Below are 13,775 nucleotides of genomic sequence, written 5' to 3'. Positions count from 1 at the left end.
AGGAGAACTTCAGAGTAATTCTGAGGAGAACCTCAGAGTAGTTCTGTGAAGAGTTTTAGAGTAAGTTTGAGGAGAACTTCAGAGTTATTCTGAGGAGAACCTCAGAGTAGTTCTGTGAAGAGTTTTAGAGTAAGTTTGAGGAGAACTTCAGAGTAGTTCTGAGGAGACCTTTGGAGTATTTCTGAGGAAAATTTCAGAGTAGTTCTGAAGAGAAGTCCACAGTAATTCTGATGAGAACCTCAGAGTAGTTCTGAGGAGAAGTTCAAAATAATTCTGAGGAGAACTTCAGAGTAGTTCTGAGGAAAATTTCAAAGTAATTCTGAGGAAAATTTCAGAGTAATTCTGAGGAGAACTTCCAAGTAGTTCTGTCAAGAGTTTTAGAGTAAGTTTGAGGAGAACTTCAGAGTAGTGCTGAGGAGACCTTTAGAGTAGTTCTCAGGAGAAGTTCAAAGTAATTCTGAGCAGAACTTCAGTGTAGTTCTGATGCGAATCCTCGCAGAATCTGGTACCTCCCTTTGGGGGTTATGACCAACTCGAAGAAACCAGGGAAAATACGCATCGTTTGGGACGCTGCTGCCAAAGTGGACGGAGTTTCGCTAAACAGCATGCTGCTAAAAGGGCCGGACCAGTTGGTGTCGCTGTTAGGAGTATTGTGCCGCTTCCGGCAGTTCAAGATTGCGGTGTGTTCTGACGTGAAGGAAATGTTCTCGCAGATTTTGATGCGTGCGGCTGCCAAGCATTCTCAGCGAATCCTGTGGCGTTTGGATCCAAGTCAGGACCCGGAAATATTCCTGGTAGATGTTGCAACGTTTGGGTCGACATGCTCATAAGCGTCGGCACAATTCGTGAAAAATACGAACGCTCGGGAGCACAGTGTTCGATATCCCAGAGCAGCGGAAGGAATACTTCAGAGCACGTACGTGGACGATTACCTCGATAGCTTTGGGTCGGAAGAAGAAGCTCTTCGTATTTCTGAGGAAGTACGTCAGATTTTCCGGAACGGTGGGTTCGAATTGAGGAACTGGATCTCGAACAACGAAGGTGTTCTGGAGCACCTTGGGGAGACTCAAGCAGCTACCAGTAAAAGCTTGATAACTACGAGCACCACTACTGAACGTGTGCTCGGAATGTTGTGGGACCCAGTAACGGACGAACTATCGTTCAGCACTCGAATGAGCGATGAAGTTCAATCTCTCCTCGAAAATGACAGAATCCCAACGAAGAGGCAAGTGTTACGCTGCGTCATGACTCTGTTCAACCCGTTGAGTTTATTGGCCACATTTCTGATCCACGGCAAGATTCTGGTGCAGGACTTGTGGCGCGCTGGAACCGCATGGGATGAAGAAGTCGGCGGAAATCAGTATGAAGACTGGTGCAGGTGGATCAAGATGATTTCGTACATCGCGAACGTTCGCATTCCTCGCTGCTATTTCCCAGAAGCGTCAGCACGTTCGTATGAAGTTACTGAACTTCATGTCTTCGTAGATGCCAATCCGCTTGCGTATTCCTGTGCGCTGTACCTGAGGACAATCACCGCTGACGGCACACCCCAGTGCACACTGATCGCTGCGAAGGCGAAAGTAGCACCACTCAAGTCAATGACTATACCGAAGCTGGAACTTCAAGGATGTCTCCTGGGAACAAGAATGATGAAGTTCGTGCAAGCCAACCACTCCATTACCATCAGAAGACGAGTCCTGTGGACGGACAGCTCCGTTGCACTTTCGTGGATCCGCGCAGATCCGAGGAACTATCGACCGTTGGTGGCCAACCGGGTCGGCGAAATTCTCGAAAATACAACAGTCGATGAGTGGAAATGGGTTCCGTCGGAGCCTAACGCAGCAGATGAGGCAACAAAGTGGAGAAGTGGACCCTACTTCAGTAGCGACAGCAAGTGGTTCAACGGACCGGAGTTCTTGCGCTTCCCGGAACATGAATGGCCGAATTCTACGGATCTAGTCGTGGATACGGCCGTAGAAGTTTGATCATCAGTACTCTTTCACACCACTTGGGAACCTGTGATCGCCTACGAGCGGTTCTCTAAATGGGAGAGGTTGCAGCGTAGTATGGCTTACGTGCTACGATTCATTTTCAACGTAACCAAGAAGGGAGAAAAACGCAGTGGTCGATTAGCTCAACAGAAGCTGGATGATGCCGAAAATGAAGTTCTGAAGCAGGTCCAAAGAGAAACCTTTTGCAGATGAGGTAACGACGCTGAAGAATAATCAAGTACTACCGGAAGACAAGAAGGAATCGATTGACAGATCGAGCATCGTTTACCAACTGATGCCAATGATGGATGAACGGGGTTTGATGCGTCAAAACAGCCGGATTGCAGCGGCGAAGGATATTCATCACAGCGTGCGCTTTCCAGTAATCGTGCCAAGAAAGCATCGGTGCACGGAACTTCTGGTCGCACGCTATCATCGGCTCTACCGTCATGCAAACTCCGAAACGGTAGTGAACGAAGTCCGCCAGCTGTTCATCATACCGAAACTGCGATCGGTGGTAAAGCAGATCGGACGAAGCTGCCAATTCTGCAAAATTCGTAAGGCACTTCCGACTATTCCTCCGATGGCATCACTGCCACCAGCACGGTTGGCCATACACGACCGTCCATTCAGTTACGTAGGAGTGGACTACTTCGGCCCATTGTTAGTCAAGCAGGGCCGCTCGAATGTAAAAAGGTGGATTGCGCTCTTCACTTGCTTGACTGCTTGACGTTCACCTCGAAGTGGCATACAGCCTGTCAGCTGCGTCGTGTATTTCCTGCATACGAAGTTTTGTCTGCCGCCGAGGATCGCCTGTGGAGTTCTTCAGTGATAACGCTACGAACTTCCACGGGGCTGAATGACAGCTTCGTGAGCAGATCGACGAAGGAGTAACAGCAACGTTCACCAGTGCCAACACGAAGTGGACCTTCATTCCGCCAAGCACTCCGCACATGGGCGGTGCATGGGAGCGACTCGTCCGTTCAGTGAAGGCGGCGATAGGGGATGCGTATCGCGAAGGAAAACTCAACGATGAAGAGCTGCAGACCGTGATCGTGGAGGCAGAGGGCATTGTGAATACTAGATCACTCACGTACTTACAGATTCTGCGGAATCTGAATCGCTTACTCCGAACCATTTCCTGCTGGGGAGCTCTAACGGGGTCAAACAGCCAAGCGTGTGTATCGAGCCTCAACAGGGGGTTTCTCGGGACTTGTGGAACCACATCCAGCGGCAGCTCAACCGATTCTGGCAACGCTGGCTGAAGGAGTACTTGCCGGTGATGAGGAGGCAGACCAAGTGGTACGATGAAGTCCGGTGCGTGCAAGATGGAGACTTGGTGTTGATAGCGGATGAGGGCCAGCGGAATGGCTGGACTCGCGCGGGATCGTGATTGAGTCGATCAGAGCACCGGATGGTCACGTGCGCCAGGCTATGATCAAGACTGCGGGGGGAGTTCTTCGTCGGCCGGTATCGAAACTGGTGATACTCGATGTTTCAAGTAGCAGTGCGGTCATTGAGGCCTGTGGACCGCACTCGGGGGAGGATGTTAGCACAGGGACATCGCCTGATTGAACGTTTTGAATTGGCAACCCGGCCGTCTGAACATCACGACACGAGCGGCGAGTCTACGCGCGACAAACTCTCTGTGTCGAAACGTCAGTCTGCAGGAACGAAAAAGAATGAATTGAACCAGATACACGCGGGTGAAAAATTACTATAGAAAGTTAAATTAGTTAATCCTAGTTACATCTAGCTTAAATCTAAATAGTTACTACGGCTAGTGAAGGTAATTTTGATGGACTTAGCGAAACTTAAAAACTTAAACAAGAATTACATCTACTTAGGATTATACAGCAAGCTGACTAAACTAAGCTGACTAAATTTTGGGAAAATTCGAACGGAATTGCAATTTAAATTATAACAGCATCTTATCATAAAATCTAGAGAAATAAAAAAATCAAAAACCAGCACTTCTAATGAGTATTTCAAACCGAGGGCATCCCAAAAACAGTCCCAAAAGATTTCTAATATGAAATACAAGGGAAACTCAATCTGATAATAGTTTCAAACGGATTCCTAGCAGGGCCCAACAAAGTCACTTTCAATCGAAAATCGTCAAGCGACGACAAAGCTGTCAACCATCACTTACAATTGAAAGTCATTCTATCTTCTCTTCGAGCAAATCCCCTTAAACATCAACAGAACCACTTTCGATCAGTTTTCCTACTGTTTGTTTTGGCTTGACTCGTGTTCATTTTGTCTTTCATTGTCAAATGAACTTACGTTCCGTTACGTTACGTCAAATTTATCATTGTCGGGCGATTTGTTTACCCATCAATATGGGTATTTTTGGAATTGGGGTGACGTCTAAAGATCGAAAATTGACATACCACGACATTTTAAAATCCAAGAAGGAGGCTTCCAGTTTAAAGAAAGTGGGAAATACTGTAAAATACTCATCAATATGGGTATTTTTTTAATCGGTGTCTATCGTCTAGAGGCTGAAAATTGATATCCGACGCCATTTTGAAATCCAAAATGGCGGCTTCCGATTTCCGAAAAAGAAGGAAATACTGATGCCGACCCATCAATATGGGTATTTTTGGAATTGGGGTCACGTCTAGAGAGCGAAAATTGATTTGCGACGCTATTTTTAAATCAAATATGGCGGCTTCCTGTTTAAGAAAAAGTGGGATATACTGTCAAATATCCATCAACAAGCGATAGCCAAGTCATTATTCACAGGAGGAATGTTCATCGTGACTCGATAACAAGAAAATGATATTGCTTGAAATGAAGCGATTTTGCGGAAAGTTCATTTACTTGTCTTTGTTTCGAAACTGCACAACCCTGATTCTGAGGTGGATTCCAATTAGAAAGATAGTTTCTTGCGTGTCATGAGGAAGATTCCAAGAGACTTCTAAGAAAATTATCAAAGAACTTCTGGAAACATTCTAAGGAAACTTTTGAAAAGAAGCTCATTGAAATGATTTTAAAAATTCAAGAACATTTTAAAGAGTATTTCAATTGAGTTTTGATATTAGCTCCTAGGAAATCGACAGGAAGTTCTATGGACAAGTCGATTGCTATTCACCGATTCTGCAAGCGTCGTCGAAGCCCTTGAGTCGGACCTTTGCAAACACCCGTGGATCCAGGGTATCCAGAAGCATTCTCCCGTAAATACCGCGTTCATCTGAATACTTGGGCACTGGTAATGTCGAGGCAGATAATCTCACATAATTAGTAAGGGAAGCTCCCAGGTTCAACCGCAACTTCCCAGCGAAGGACCTGAAGAGCTGGTTTTCCAGAGCAATCCTGGACAGTTGCATGGATTCAGTTAAGAGATACGTTTATATGGAAAGTCAATGAAGATACAACTGAAGCGTGGTAAAGGGGCACAACACATCATCTGCCTTTGTCTTCAGTACGAGGACCAGCGCGAATTCTATAACATCGTGGGTCCCCTGCCACGAGCACGGCCCTGATTGACTTACTCCGTTAGGTCGACCTTTTTGAGGGGATCTAGTTCCTCCATACCAATGCAATACCATAAATTATGCAAAACCAACTATGTAACCTCATACAAACGATTATAAACAAACGGAATCGCCATAACATAAGTCACACCCACCACCATAGAAACCAATGAAAAAATACAACTTCCCAAGTGTACACACGACTAACCGCGGAGACTGCGTGTATTTGTTTTCGTGCTTAGCGCTAATTAAGTGGCTGCTCTCCCAGAATTTTTCTCCGCAAAATTAACTTAATTATAAACATGGCAGCCCCCCGTCGCACACATGGGCTCCAGCTCAGAGCATATATCAAGTTTCGAAATGTTATGTAAAGAAGCTCGGCTAAACAAGCTCATGCTTTCGAATGCTAATGCGAGTTGAGAACTCCGGGCAGGGATGACGGGAAAATTGCTCATAAAACGAGGACACCCAAGCTAATTTATCACTCGACCCAATTCTAACTGACTGTGATGAAAAATGAAGTGCTTGCTGGAATTACTCCCTTTTCAATTTGTAGCAATTTTCCAGCTATTTTCGGAGGTCGAAAGCACAAACATAAAGGTCCATTTTCTCCCCTATTAATCTTTATCTCCGACAATCAAGAGACCTCCTTCTTCCAGTGACCAGTGGTGAAGACACTGAAAAAAATACCGACGTTGAACAAAGATGGCAAATCACCTCGTTAGGGAAGTAAGTCGAAAGGATGTTATTAATAGACTACTCTCGGGTTGCCTCCATCGCCGCGGTAGTCTGTCGGTGTGAAAGGCTCTTGAGAGAAATGGTGTTGTTGATGGTTCTATACACCGTTGATGCTTTTATACTTTCTTTGACAGCGCGGGGCGAGAACGCACGAGCAGCGGAGCATGGCCATCAAGTGCTAATTAACGGCCCCGTCTAGTGCATTAACGAAGCAGGGAGAAAGATTTAAAGCTTTCTTTTGTTCCTTCTGCAAGCCAGGGGAACAGTTTAGAATAACTTTTCAGCCGTCGACTACGCGGCACCCTCGTCTGTCTTGTTTGGAAAGAACAAGGGTGGGGGACACGTTGCGGATTTTCATTTTTTATTGTTGTTTATGTTGATCATTCCGTCGTAAAATTTGATATTAATTTTTTAAACCTACACGAAACGAAAATCAATTATTTTATCCATGTATTTCACTAATATAATTTTGCCAAAACATCAGCCATTCCATAAGACAAACCACATAGGTCCTACAAGAATGCATAAAAGTTATGTGTGACCGCTTATACCTTTCATTTGACACATGATCTTCATTAACTTTTTGCAAGGAGTCTGCTTGTTAGTTGACTTATACATTTTATGAATAATCAGCAATAGAAATTTGCCAAAAGGTATAAGGAGATTTCTATCGGTGTAGGTCTGGCGAAGACAAATCGCAGTTACCTTCAGACTGCTGCGATGCATTTCAAATTAGAGATGGGCATTTCGTTCACGAGCGGTTCTATGGCTGTCATTCGATCGATTTCCCGGTTGACCTCCTGAAGAACGTATGGCGACATCGGATAGTGCCGTTGCTTCCTTGGTACTGCGTCTCCTATCTCGATGCGATGTTCGTACATGGTTGTGCGTCCCAGCTTGCCATCCTGCGCCCTCGGAAACTTTGCTACTGTTCTCTCCAACTGCCTATTCTGCTCTGACGTCAGCTCCTTCATTTCTGGATCTTCACTGCATATCTCATCCGTGTCTTCTGCTTCGACCGAACAACAAACTGCCTTCACTCCGGATTTGTCCCAAAAGTTCATTCCCAAGATGATGCAGTCTGGGATTGATGGCACTAACAGAACCGGGAGAACTTCGTTTCGGTTGTTGTAGACTATTGGGAGGTAGACAAACTCGCTGATATTGTGTCGTGTTCCATCCGCTGTCTTGATTCCTCCATTCACGCTTCCCTTCTGCAAACCGTATTCCTTTGCTAGCTGGGTCCATTTACCCCCAAGCAGCGAACAGTTAGCTCCGCTATCCAGCAATGCAGTTAACTCCTTTCCTAATACCGATATTACAGCGTGCGGTCGATTGTCACTTCCGGGGTTGGTTATTACTGAGTTGAGGCTCTCGAACTCTAGAATTTCTGAGGGGTGTTCGAGAGTTTGCGGAGAGCTGCTTTCCTCTATTGCATGTTCCCCGCCGCGTAGTTTACCGCGTCTGAACGGCATGTAAAGCAGCTGCGCAGTGAATATCCTTTCCGTCCACAGCGGTAGCAAAACAACACTGCCTGCGGCTTCGGACAGTCCATGAACCTGTGTCCTTCTTCGTTACAATTCCAGCAGATCATCACCAACCGTTGATGGCTTGCTGATGCTTGCTGTTGATCACTCTGATGTTCCGCTCGTGGTGATCGGTCTTGCTGCTGCAGATCACTTCTTCTTGGTGCTTCCGCGGTTTGTTCCCGTGCCTGCTGCTGGTTCCAATGCTGCGTGTGCCAGTCTTGTGCACTCTGCTGGCGGTCTGCCTGTTGCTGCTTTCGTGGCATCGGTTGTGGCGCGTTCTGCGGACGTTGCTGTTGCTGAACTGGCATCGGTGGCAAGCTACTGTGCTGTTGACGAGCTTGCTGCACATTATCTGGTCCCGTTCGGTTTGATCTTTTCACGAATCGCGGCTGTCGCTGGTTTTGAGCTACCTCATTTGGTCTGAAACTCTTCTGTTCCAAGTTCATCCTGAGAGCGTTCACCTGCTCCATAAGCTCATCGATCTTGTACTGCCAACTCTCTTCCTCCGGATCTGCGGACGATTCTTCTTCCATGTCTCCATCGACTTCCACTGCGTGCACCCTGTTGAAACGATGCGGCTGATGTTGCTGTATTGGCGCCGGCATACTCGTAGTTGCTGGCATAGCGAAGTTTGACTCCAATAGCGCGCTGTGTGGAATCGGAATGCGATGTTGCCTGCTCAATAGCATCCTTGTCTCATCGTAGCCGGTACAGATCTCCACCAATTCTTCCAGTGTCCTTGGCCTGGCTGCCGTTACGATGGCTGCATAGTTTTCATTCATGTTCTTCTTCACCAGGAAGAACTTCTCCTCTTCCGGAATCGGCGGTTCGGCAAAGCGGCATAGCGCCAAAATGTCGCGAAAGAACTTGCAAACGATTCGTTGCTCCCTTGGAATCTGAAGGTGGCCTCCAGGCGAAGGATTTGTGAGTATCCGCTCGGCAAAAACTCTATACGGATCTCTCGCTTGAAAGCGTCCCATGATCGCAGCAATTGCTGTGCTGTTGCTCGTGCGTACCAATCGAGGGCGTCTTCTTGCAACAGGTGCTTGATGGAGCTCAATAGGATTTCATCACTCATGCCTTCCGACCTTGCAAACGTCTCTACGCGATCCAAGAACACGTTGAGCGAAGTCGTATCGTTTTCTCCTCGGAACTTGAACGGCCAGTTGTGCACCGCCTTCAGCATCCTTCTTTCGTCCGCTCGCGGTGGTGGGCTCTCTTGGCGGAGCAGACGATCCAGTAGATCGTCACGAATCCTGTGGTAATCATCCCTGGCTTGAACTTCACGGGCTCGAGCATCCCTAGCTAGCGCGTCCCTTTCTGCTTCTTCTCTGGCCCGCGCGTTTCTGGCTTGCGCGTCTCTGTGCCGCGATTCTCTAGCTCGGGCTTCCTGTGCGTCTGCTTCTCTGGCTCGTGTTTCCCGTGCTACGGCTTCCCTGGTTCGCGCTTCTCTTGCTTCTGCTTCCGTGGACGTCGTATGGTGGTGGTGGTGATCCATGCCGATGTTCTGGTGATAATCGACGGTCGCTTCTAATGTTGTGACGATCTTCCTGCGAGTTCGACAGTAATAATCCTCGGCCCCGTCCTCCTGAGAATGAAAGCAGTCGTGGCATCGATGACGCTGACGGTGGTGTTTCCTCTTGCTCTTGTGCCTGTTCCACCGAATTCGCTGAAATGTTGCTTCCTCCGGCAGCATCTTGTTCACGTTTAACGTTCCTCCGCACCGTCCCGGTTGTGTTCTCCTGCTGGTTCACTGTCACTTCACTTCGTTGCACACCGTTCACCGAATATCGTAACACATTGACAACTTTATTGAACAACACATTTACGTGCATCGTGACCATCGTGTGTGTGTCTTGTAGTTCAACAGGGGGCTCGATCAGTCGCAACCGATTTTGGTAGTGGAAAAGTCGCGAACGGAGTTGACTCATACCGTTTATGTCGATTGCATTAACGGCTGCTTCCGTAAGCAAGTGAAGTTGTTCGACTTGCGCTTGACAGACTTCGATGTTAGCTTGAGCGCTCATAACATGCTCAGAACTTGTGGGCATATTATCTCTTAAGGACTCTTCTTGTATGAGTGCCTTAAGGCGAAGTATCTTGCCACGGTGTGTGGTGGGACCCAAATTCACTACATGACGTAGAGCTAACTCATAATCAATTTCCTCATTAGTTAAGTGCGTGTAATCCATCTCGAGTTTTGGTGCGCTAAGTAGCACAGATAGAGTGATGGATAAGGCACAAATCTGGCTATCGCAAGGTTCATGATTCGAGTCCGGTCTGAAGCCTATATTTATATTTGTGTATGTGTAGACTATTAGTTAAGTGCGTGTAATCCATCTCGAGTTTTGGTGCGCTAAGGCTAAAATTAAATTATCCTATACAGGGTAATCAAACACAAACCAAATACTAATACACAAACCAAAAATTTCTGCTTATGGTATCTCTAATGTTTGGTTTTTTAGTTGGGCGCCAATGTTGCGAAACAGGACGTAGGAAGAGAAGGCCTTGGTCGGACCGGACCGGCCAACACAGCAAAACGCACCACAACTGTCAAATAAGTTCCACATGCAAATTTTATTCTATCTCCAGTACAACGTTTCTTGACTAAGCAGTCCTGCGCTCCTATAGCTTATGCCCTACCGAGCTTCCTGCAACTTTTCTTTATAATCTTCTTCATTTTCGTATTCGTACTCACGGTACTGCATCGTGTGTTCCCTGCGTCTCCAGCTGCGCTGCCTGCAACTCCACCACCGCACCACACGGTTGATTCAAGCGACAGCCAGACACAGCTCCGATCCTCCTTTCAACGTTGCTGTCCAGGAATGTCCGACTAGCAGATTCTTCGTGGCACCTGCCCCAACACCGCGGTATGATCTAGGAGCCTGTCAGCTCGGAATCGATGGCGAGCTCCTCGGATCTCGGTTTGGCGGTCGGTATGGGCAGCCGTTCCGTTTTGCTTGCACCCCCACACTGGGTGCAAACTGCGTGGTTCTCAAACTGAACTGTATATGCCACCCGTCGGCCCGTACGACTCACTCACGTTCGCCCCTTGTGATTCGGACACCAGCAATCGGAACTGTAAACACAAGAAAAGCTCTGAGGCAACAGGCCGTAAATCTCGAGGTTCCCATGGTAATTAGCAGCGTTACTTACTTCCCTCTGGAAGGCTTTGTTCCTAGCGACCAACGTCGCTGTCGCTGTCCGATCGGCTCGCTCGTTTCTCACTGCGTTGAGAGGATTCTGCGGGAGGAAAACCAAGTCAGTTGCGTTGTGTGTAAAGCGCTTAATGGGCTTACCGATTGGTGTGTTGCCAGGTCACAAACGACAAGTTCCCGGTGTAATCTCGGCTTTGACCTCCGTTCGTCTGTCGTCCACTTCACTCTGCTTAGATCTTGTCAGCAGCGATTGAGGATCGTATGTCGGTTGTGCCGCTCAGCGGTTACTGCCCAGTTGAAAGGCAAACGATCCGGCGATGTAAGATGGCGAAGCGTGTCGCACGTGTATATTTAATACTGTGGTGGATGGCGGAACTAAAATTTAATTTGCCCAAATGATTATTCACTTACGGTTTCTCGAGGTGTGAATTGTCGACACCGGTTGTGCGCAACGGAATGCTCCCTAACAGCTGTTTGATTTTTATGCTGGATTCTCACGTCCTTGTTGTTTGTGCACGTTTTTTCCGTCTTGTCTGCACGAGAATAAGCACCAAATGAATTTTCTCCTCTTGCTCGCTTTCTGTCAAGCACGATGACGGCCCCGTACGCAGCTGTGTGTGTGCTTGGCGGAAGCTGCCAGTCGTATGTTAACATCTGTCACCAAGGTGTCGAATCTTGCCTCTGCAGCATATACACACTTCCAAAATTCTACCCAAACTTGGTTAAACCAACTTGCATGCAAACTAACGTAACAAACTAGTTCTTTGCTAAGAGAAGAGGTGACAATACGGGGCCAAAAAGAAAAACTTTTCTGTCAAACGTGAACCAGCTCCTGATTGGCCGATTTCATGTGCGTAAGATAGAGATAGAGTTAGATAAGATAGAGATAGAGATAGAAATAGAAATAAAAGAGGAAGATGCCAATTGTCACCTCTTCCTCGTAGGTTCTTCGGAATGAACGAATGAACGACCGTTCTTTAAAACAACGAGAGGAGAACTAGTACCTACAAGAATGAATAAAAGCTAGTAAGAGAGCCATTGACGAGTGCACGGATGGATTTGAGTTCACTCACTCGACAAAAAGTGACACAACAGCGGGGCCCTGTTTACTAAAAATGAACACATATGTGTTCATTTTTAGTAAACAGGGCCCCGCTGTCGTGTCACTTTTTGTCGAGTGAGTGAACTCAAATCCATCCGTGCACTCGTCAATAGAGCAGTTCCACGCCAAATGAAGAATGGGAAAAGTCGACTTTCTCCGATTTGCATAAAACTTTGCATAATTGTATGTTATGGTCAATCAAAATGGCGTCATTGTTATTAACCACTTCATTCGAGCACTTAAAATGACGTTTACTACCACTGGAACTTTGAAATAAAGCATTATGTTAGATTTTTTCTTCTAGAGAAAAGTAGCCAACATTTGAGCGTTTCATAAAAAAAATAGAAATTAGTTGGTCCAGTTTTGTGAAATCGCTGGTAGAAAGTCACGTCAAAACTGCTTGACAAAGTGGTCAATTTTTCAATAAATTGTAGCATGATAACGTAATTTCTGCTCGAAATGACGTCTGTGACAAAGTTGTATAGAAAAGAAAAGTCTTTCAGTGAAAAAATATACGCGGTAACTTTCTTGTGATAATTTTGAGTAAAAATTCCAAAAATTTGTCACATCTACGAACTCCCTGAAGTTTGACGAAGTTCCCTTAAGTTATATAAAAATCTCTGAACTTAAATGAAGTTCCTCGAATTTCTACGAAATTCGCTAAATTTATATAAACTTCACTAAATTTCTTCATAGTTTATATGAAAATATCAGAACTTCTACTAAATTATCTGCCCTTCGACGAAGTTCACTGAGGTTCTATGAAGTTTGCAAAAACTTCTGCAAAATTTGCTGCACTTCTAGAACGTTTCCTGAACTTATGCAGTTCCCTGTACTTCTTCGAAGTTTCCTAAAGTTCTACTAAGATTCACGAAGATCTACGAGGTTCCTGAACTTTATCGAAGTTCTCCGAAGTTTTACAAAGTTCTCTGAAATCAAATTCTGTTGTCTTAACTTCTACTTATTGCCCTATGTATGTAAAGACTCCGTTTTGTCAACCATAAATATTGTACATCCTTTCCCACTGTCTTGAATAGTAACGGTGAAGATATTTCGTCGATCGATCTCGGTGAAGATTTATAATAAACAGACCTGGCACCCCTGGTACTTGCCATAGTAAGAATCTATTCAGCTGTAGAGTTTAGTATTTCAGGAAAATAAAACCCAACCCAGAACAAGCGGAGGGAATTTTCCCCAATAAAGAGCTAGCATACTCTTCATTGGAAAAGTTTGTTCCACTTCCCTAGAGACATTTTCCCACAGAAAACTTGCACGCGCCCTTGTGCGATTCCGCCCATGGTTGAGTAGTTAAGTTCGGTGTATAAATGTGGCTGGCAGTTTGCCAGCTGATTGCCATTACGAACCGTCAGCAAAGCACAAAGAAAACATGCACGCAAAAGTTCGGCACTCCTTCTCCTGCGAACACACGACAAGTTTTGGGTGGAATCTAATTTTCTACAGATGTGTAACCCGATTAAAGATTCACATTATTTAACCTCAACCTGAATGTCGCGAAATTATGGGAATTTTTTATTCCGAGGTACATTTTCCTGTGGTGTGAAGTGAACTAGGAACTTGGCCAGAGGGAACGGTTCTGTTTTGGCTGCTTTTCGACACGAAAGCCTTGTGCTGATGAAAATGAATTAGTCATACTGGAAGTATCAATTTATAGATGGGGTGGAAAACACGAATTGAAATTATAGCATAGATTAAATGGATTGACAGTTGTTTAAATCCGAAAACAGTGTCACCTTTACTCACCGAAACTGGCAGCACTG

At 45.9% G+C, this 13,775-nt stretch overlaps 1 protein-coding gene across 1 annotated transcript; it reads left to right on the top strand.

The window, feature by feature from the left end:
* The first annotated feature begins 2,295 nt into the window (after positions 1-2,295).
* Positions 2,296-3,384, top strand: LOC135713544 (uncharacterized). The gene is made up of 3 exons (XM_065236666.1): positions 2,296-2,679; positions 2,858-3,064; positions 3,223-3,384. Exons 1-3 carry the CDS (start codon positions 2,296-2,298, stop codon positions 3,382-3,384), a joined length of 753 nt encoding a protein of 250 aa, XP_065092738.1.
* The last annotated feature ends 10,391 nt before the right edge of the window (positions 3,385-13,775 follow it).

The sequence above is a fragment of the Ochlerotatus camptorhynchus genome, unplaced genomic scaffold (genome assembly GCF_037179485.1).
Source record: "Ochlerotatus camptorhynchus isolate MF236.1 unplaced genomic scaffold, CSIRO-AGI_Acam_v1.1 ptg000568l, whole genome shotgun sequence".
Taxonomy (NCBI): Eukaryota; Metazoa; Arthropoda; class Insecta; order Diptera; family Culicidae; genus Ochlerotatus; species Ochlerotatus camptorhynchus.
Note: the sequence above shows the minus strand (reverse complement) of the source record. Positions and strands in the feature narration are given on the sequence as shown.